Raw genomic sequence first — 8172 nt, 5'->3', positions numbered from 1 at the left:
CAGCAGGAAGCATGAAAGTAACAGGAACAAAATCTGAGTTATGGACAAAAAAAAGAAAGGTGCACAATTAAGGACACTATATCTGATAAAGCTATTGACACATATAGATTAAAAAAAAATAGTCTGCATTTTCAGTTTTCCAGTCTGGAAAACTTTCTGCCTTCATTAAGACATTATATTGCTTTTTATTTCATTTAAATTATAGGGGTTTTTTTGTATTACTTAAGAAAAAAATTGCAAAATATTGCATACTGCTAACTTCAGATTAATAAATTTCAATTCAAATAAACAAAATTTGTTCTTCTGTTTGTATGCTATGAAATTAGAGTGTCACATATTTAAATTTAAGCAACTTGTAAATTTACCAAACTTCCTCAGTTTCCTATCTCAGCTTTTACCATCTGGCTAAGCACATTATCATCCTCTGCGTATGCAAAAATGTGAATGCTGATGTTCCTTACCCTTTGGATGTGGTAATTTTTATTTCCACATAACTCTCAGAAGTCATTCTTATTTGCTCCCACACTCAGTATTCCATGCTCACTGACACCGGAAGAGAAGCATTTCTTGCCTTTTGCTATTAGATTATCTTCACTTCCATCCATACAGAGCTGCTTCTTTCTTACATGGATGAAAAGTGCTTTCATTTCACTTTCTCAAGATGCAAATTAGCTCAACGTATCCCCATCTCTGTTTCGTTCCAATGCTTTCTGATCTTTAAAACACCTTTGCTCTCCTCGTTCTTAATCTATTCCTGGTTTGGTTTTAGGGTTTTTCTTTGTTTTAAATTTTATTTTCTAGCAGTCATTACTTTTTCTCCAACTTCCTCCAAATTTCTCCTCTGAAGAGTTCGTTCATTCAGTTCTGCCCAGAGCCCTTCTGCAAAAAATATTTTAGTTTTTGCTCCAGTGTAAGATTTTCAGATAATGTTTTTTCACTTTTGAATTAAAGAAACTCTAACTCTGTCTCATATGAAGTTCCAGAGCCCTTTGGTTTCACCACTACTCTTACTGCAAAGTATGTTAATCCCACAATTTTCCCTCTGTAAAATAATTTTAAAAAACAAAAACAAAACCAACAAAAAAACAAACAATCCCTCCTCCAAACCCCCCCAACTATAAAAAGCCTAGTTACAAATCTATCTCTGTACACTTACATTTAAAAATAATTATTTCTTTATTACTTCATTCAATGTTTCTTCAGCTAATGCTGCACTTTTAAGTTGTCGTCTTTAAGAACCTTACTACTTACAAAACGAAGTCTAAACATAACAACCATGCACACAAACTGGATTTGTACTGCTCCTTGAATACTGCTAAACATTAAGAAGGGGGGGAACTGGGCCTTAGCGCTGTGGCAATATGACAGGGAAACAAAAATGTTCAATATTTTACTCCTAATTTGGCTCTAATTTCAACCAAGTTCCTGAATGAGTGGCATCTCCTCTATTTCTCTCAATTTGTAAAATATTAGCCATTGTCTTTCAAAGCAAGGTTTGTGAAAAGCTCTGAAAATATAGTATCTTATATGAAATATTCACTACTACTGTTTTTCTCACTTCCCCTATTCTGGTGTCTCCTTATGCTCGAATGGCAGATTTGAGGGGAGAAAAAAGGAGGAGAAGACAGAGAGAGGGAAGACTGTTAGGTTTCCAGAGTGCAGCAATCAATTTTAGGGTAAAGTCCAGTTTCTTTAACTGACAGGCATGAAGCTTTTAAGACAGTTGCTGTAATATTCTAATACTTCAAAGGTTCAGTACTTTATGCACAGAAAAGCTAGCTCAATTCCAGGTTACAAACTACATAGGGAAAAAGATTAATGCTGAAGGTGAAAATCACATACCCAAATAAATATATTTCCCATTTTCATCCTTTTCTGCAAGAGGACTTCCTTCTTTTTCAAGTTCTTTCCTGTAGCGCTTGATATTCTTTACCATCAAATCCTTTCTGGTCAGTTCATAGTGGTTTGGGAAATGATTGACAATTTGGTCATCAGAGAGGCGGTAACCAGTTTCCACACTGAAAACATTTCTGATTGTTTGTACGCTCATCCTGAATGTCAAAACAGATACCAAATTATCTCTCCCATTAACACAATTCAGGGGGACAAGGTTGACATTTTTTTGTTACATTCAGTTAACCTCTTCTCACTCTCATTTCTCTTCATGGTATTATATTTTGCTGCAGTGAGAATCCAATATATCCCGAACTTCAATAAGCAAAACCAATGTTTTTGAAGATTTTATCTGTCCCTGTACTTCCACTTAAATTGGAGCAGGAAGTGAGGAAGGGAAGATGACAGCTTGGCCCTGGCTTGTTGATTGTCAGGTTAACCCCTAGCAGAGACTAAAAATTACAGCAGTGGACGTCAAATGCTACAGAAGCATCTTTCTAAATCTTTTAGTTCACTTTCTGGAAACTCAGGTTTCCTCTTATAAAAAGCCACAAAAACAACTTCCTACTGACTGCCTTGCCATTTGGATTGTAAAGCACTTCATGTGAACTGAAGACAGTGATTCAGAGATCTTGCAAAAAACACCCATAACGGCCGGATCAGAGGACTGCAGTGACAAAGCCATCAAATCAGTTATTATCCACTTCATTTTTTACAGAAGTGCAGGGATACAGACATGAAGAATTTTCTGCATTAGAAGTCTCACATAGGAAATTTAAGAATATCTGCTGAATGCCATCAATTTGCTATGTTATCATTTCAGGAACAGAACAAAAAAAACCCCAAAAACAAACAAACAAAAAAAAAATCAAACCCAAAACAAAACAGTCACACAACAGTTTCCAAGACTGCCCTGTTCCCCTACTCTCCCCCAACCGCATTCCAAAAGCATGAGCAGATTACTAGATTCCTACCCATTTAAATAAGTGGTTCACAAAGGGTACACTTGGCAGCACAAACCACCATTCTGTTGTATTTGAAAGGGACAATATAAATTGTTTGGTTTACTTAAAGAGTATTGCTTCTGCCAATTAATAGATTACTGCATTCTAGGATGGCATTTCATGGTCTTATATTAGACAAATGCCAACTAAGAAGCTATTTTACCATTATCTTGATTTAATTTCACATTCATTCTCAGTATGTAAATGTTGAATAACCAGTCTAAATATAAATCATTATCTTGAAGGAGAAGTTAAATACAGTTCTTAAGGCCTTTATTATGGGAGCTTGGCCTCTGGTAACAGGACAAGCCTCTGTTACATTAGTAAAAAAGTATTTTATCATATGCTGGAACTCCATACTCTTGGATTATTTTGCTTATGCTGCATTGTCAGAAAATTTTGGGAAAAGATACATTCAAAGATTGCCCTTGGGCCACAAATCCCCTCCAACATTAAAAGAAAAATTCTGCTTAATGCGTACAAAAAAATGCAGTAAAATTAGGTATCATATTTCAAAACAAAAAGCCTTTCCCCTGGGCTTTTCACAATGGGTATTCCCACAAGTGACCAATACCTTGCTAGATCACTAACTTCCCTCTCCCTGACAAAACCTTTTGCATGACATCAGTAGCATGGGAATGGTTCCACGCGGATGGGACCTTCTGCCCTAAGGAATCCCAACAGCTTTAGCAGGCCAGTACAGATACAAGAATCTACCAATGCAAATCTGAACAGAAGACCAGCAGCAGCCTAAGAAATTACAGAAGCGGGGAAACAATGTTACACTCTTAGAAGCACTGCAGTAAATCAATGATAATTTCTTAATCTTTCATTTTTCAATATGCATCTTGTTATATTATTAATGCATTAACATATTAAAACGCTTTCACAAATTTAGCAATTGGTATTTTTAATGTACATACCAATAAAAATTCCAGTCTTCATTTTCTGCCACCTGAATCCAGCCTCTTTTTTCAAAGTTGTTTATTAGAACAGATTTTTCTATGTCAGTTACCCATTTTACTTTTCCTGCCATTATTCTACAGCAGACTCAACCTGTAAGTAAAACAAAAGTTTAAAGATGTGAAGTTGAAAACAAGGGAGAATACAAACCAAGAAAGTCAAAGCAAAGTGATGTTTTAACATAAGTAAAATAGAAAAGTAAATTCATTCAAAAATCAAGGAAAATAACATCTTAGGCTCAGACTGAAACCCTGCACTTGTCAACTGGACCACTGCAAATAAGGACATTAGGCACAAGGACCTTTCCTGCTCCCCAGCGAATCCACCTTCATTAATGGAAATACAACTCATATCTTCCCTTAAATACACTAATGACAGAAGTCACTATCATACACTTGCTGGATAACCAAAAGTAGAGAATGGACATGTAATTATTTCAAACCAAATCGTACATGCATGCACTTTTTTGCTTTATTTTGAAGTACGAGTGTTCATGTGTCTCACTTAGTGACTGGAGAAGAAAACAATTCCAAGAGAAATCCCTTACCTGCTCTGTCAAGAATCACAATTTCCTACACCACAAGGAAGAGAACCAAAGTCATGTTACCGACTTTGTGCTGTCTTCTCTGTATTTCATGTAGCCATGATTGTGCCTTCCGCTCTACCTGTGGGGATATGGATCAGCTGACATAATTAAAACCTTGACAGCAGGATTTCCCCAAACCCAAGGTCGTCAGGCTGCATTTCAACTCATGACGCCTAGGTGTCACTTTCTACTTTCACTTGTTCTTTTCTGTTAGGATCACAGGATCATTCCGGCTGAAAGGAACCTCAGGGGGTCTCTTGTCCAGCCTCCCGCTCAATGCAGGATTAGCTATGAGATCAGCCGAGGTAGCGCAGAGCTTTATCCAGCCACATTTTGAAAACATCCAAAGATGGAGACAGCACAGCTTCTCTGGGCATCCTCTCTCACTCACAGGGAAAATAAACAAATAAAAAAATCCTCACATAGTTTTCCATATATTCTGAACCCCTCTTCCTTCAGCATATGCCTGTTGTCTCTCATCTTCCCACCATTCACCACACTGAAGAGCCCAGGTGTATCTTATTGACAACCTCCTCACAAGTAGCAGCAGGCTGATATGAGGTGTCCCCAGAGCCGTCCCTTCTCCAGGCTGAAGAAGCACAGCTACCCCAGCTTCTCCTCACCAGACAACTGCTTCAGCCCCAACCATCTTGGTAACCCTCAGCTCCAGTTTATTAATGCTGGTTTTGTGCTGGGGAGCTCAAGTTACTTTTGTCAGTCATCTGGAATATTGTGTTACATCCTTGCCCTTTTAATTTGAGAAAGACAGCCAAACCTAGCAAGGTGGGAATGCACAACAAAAGGACTGAAGGAGAGAGGACAAACCCTACACCCACAATCAATTCCTACCTCTCTGAAGGGCAGCCTGAAGCCTTCTGTCAGCAGCAAGTACCCACCCACTTGCACTCTGCTTTACAAGGGCTCTTTGGTGAGATCCCCTTCACACAGTCTCTCATGTTGTGCATTAATGTAATACCAATTAAGATGAGGGCAAATAAACATGAATTGAAGCATGTTGTCCTTCATGCATACATAGTCTCGAGCCAAAAGCCTACAGCCCAGTTGACATGGGCAGAACACTATAAAACAAACCATGTATTTACCCCATCTCTAAGTAACTGGTGAAGCCCAGCCTCCCAGGATCTAGGCCTGATTATTATACAACTACTAAGCAAGTTAACATATATTAACGAGAGAATTATAATAACTGATAAAGTCAAGGGTAGACAGCTCTGGTGAGCAGTTTCAGTATTGCTGTTGAGCCTTTCTGCAGTTCATTCCATGAATCAGTTTTCCAATTGCAGCCTACTGAACTTTCATAGTTATGTTTCACATAAAACAACTGCAGAGAAGTGCTGACTCAGGAGAAAATCTCTTCAAGCAAAAAGCAGATTCTCTGGCACAGGCTTCTCCTAGGAACAAAACCTGCCATGCAAGGGAGTAAAAGAGAGCGGAGTTACACACACGTGTAACACCCTCTACTGCTCCCTCTACATATCTTTTTGCACTGAAAAGTCAATTAAAACTTAAAATCACCTTTGCTAATGTGGTACTGTAATGATTGCAAATAAGTAATGAATGTAGCTAATACAATTTCTGCAACTAAGATACTGGATCGGAATTCAAGAGGTCTTCAGTTTCCAGGACCAGATATGGAGATGCACATTTGCCAGCAAGCTAACACCTCTACGGTTTCTCTTCTCCTGGGAGGCATAGCCCATTATATAGTGCTGCCACCCTCTCCATTCTGGACTATTTAAACTGTCAAATTTCACAAAGCAGGAACGTTTACTATTAGACTTTGATTTTACAGAATTTTAGGCAAACATTTTTATTCACATTGGTTAAGCCAGTTGAAATCAAACTTAAATAGACAGATACAAGAGCATTTGAAGGCTACAGGTATGTCTATTTGTGTGTGCATATACAACACCAGATACGACCAAACCAAAAAGAAATCAAAGGGATTAATTTATTTGTACTGAAGTATGTATGATTCACAATCAGTGACTCACTAGTACCACACACCATCTTGTTGTGGTTATTAAAGTTCAGGGATTAGTCAGCTTGGAATACAATTGTCCCTTCAAAGGCAAATGCATTAAATGCTATGATAACATTAACCAAACTCAATGTAAAATTTTTGAAAGGTCTTAATATGTGTCCTCCCACAACTCTAAGCTATCCCACTAGGTTTACCAACATCCAACTCCAACGCTATACCCGTTAGCTGACTTCCTGATCTTGCTCCCTACCTACCAATTGTGCCTCACTCCAGCATCCTTAGTACATAAGCAACAGCTGCCTTCCGGGACTGTGCTTCCAGAAATGTGGCATCAGACAAATGTAGCTGCCTGTGCAGACTCTGTCTTCACGGAAGCATATAGCTGCTGCCTGGCAAACATTAGGAGATTGGCTGCGCTGCCACAAGCAGAACTACTTGGCCAACACTTAGAACACTGCAACCTCATTTCTACCCTGGGATGCAACAGCTGTTACTGCATCCTTTCTATAGGATTCTTGACGAGACATTGCAACACATGCTACACATCCTATAGCAATGAACACTAAAAGGCTGCACATACTGATCCAGCAAGTGGATTTGTGGTAGCAGGTGGGACTGCTCCATGGCTGGCTGTGCTGACTCCCAGACTGCACTGGTTTGATTTCAGAAGCCACAAGACAACAAGACAATTCAACAGAAGACTCACCCACAGGAAGGCAAGTTAAAACTAAACCAAAGCTAAAAATTCAAGGTAACTTCTACCACAAATAGGAAGATAAATTATTTTTTTTTTTCTGTTTTGGAAGCTTCAGGCCTTATAGGTAGATCCATCCTGCTACAGGAAGAGTGAAATTATAGCAACAGGACAGCAGACTGAAAATTATCATTTATTTATGCAGACAGCTTGATAATCTCAGACGATGTTTAACTGGCCTGTAAATAAAGTCTTCTGATTTTGTGTAATTTGATTATTGAAATCCACAAAAAAAGAGTAATAAAAAAATAACCTATACTAAGTTGTACCAAAAAACCCTCTTATTTTAAATAATATAATTTTAATACAACTTTCTACAGGCAATTAGGTGTTCTAGATAACCTGATGAGATAGCACGAGACAATCATGCATTCAAACTTCTGGTCAGCTGAGATCCTTAGCTTTGGGAAACATCATAAAAGAGCTGTGTAACACAGCACTAGCCTGCATGTAGTAGGGTAACAGTAAAGCAGGTCAAAACCTTCACAAGCCACACGATCCTAGTCAGGAGGCAGATAAATAACACAAGCACAGCAGGTCTGAGACTTCCCCAAACACTGCCTTTATGGCCCAGAGTGGTCCCAGGGGCAGCAAACGAATCCAAGGTGAGGGCCTCTTCCCCTGTTGCAAATTCATGAGGTGCTGGTGAGATCCAAAAGCATCCTGGTTGCCATTACCACTGCTACAGAAGCTGCCCACGCTGGCGGCAGACCATCCTTTCACACTACAGAATAAGGGTAAGTCAGCGGTACCAGTGTCCGCGGCATCTGGCCTGGCCACTTCTGTGCGCTTCTAGCAGTTGAAAATTGTGGGTCATTACCAAGCTGATTACTGGAAAATCCAGCTTGGGTGATGCAGCTGTGCCACCAGAGGCGAGCGGGAGGCCTGCCCCGGAGATTCCCCAAACACCAGGGATAAAAGGGAGCCGGCTGGAGGGCGAAGCAGCCAGGGGGCTGAGCTGCTGGGA

The 8172-nt window shown here is 39.3% G+C and overlaps 1 protein-coding gene across 1 annotated transcript in view; it reads right to left on the bottom strand.

The window, feature by feature from the left end:
* TTLL1 (tubulin tyrosine ligase-like family, member 1) overlaps positions 1-3933 on the bottom strand; it is a 14967-nt gene extending 11034 nt beyond the window's left edge. Inside the window, exons 1-3 of the mRNA XM_010002982.1 lie at positions 3821-3933; positions 1843-2051; positions 7-33 (exon numbers count right to left, since the gene is read on the bottom strand). Of these exons, the coding sequence (XP_010001284.1) occupies positions 7-33; positions 1843-2051; positions 3821-3933 (349 nt within the window). The remainder of the gene's footprint in view (positions 1-6; positions 34-1842; positions 2052-3820) is intronic.
* Between the last annotated feature and the right edge of the window lie 4239 nt (positions 3934-8172).

This window comes from Chaetura pelagica, unplaced genomic scaffold (genome assembly GCF_000747805.2).
Source record: "Chaetura pelagica isolate M959 unplaced genomic scaffold, ChaPel_1.0 scaffold117, whole genome shotgun sequence".
Lineage (NCBI taxonomy): Eukaryota > Metazoa > Chordata > Aves > Apodiformes > Apodidae > Chaetura > Chaetura pelagica.
Note: the sequence above shows the minus strand (reverse complement) of the source record. Positions and strands in the feature narration are given on the sequence as shown.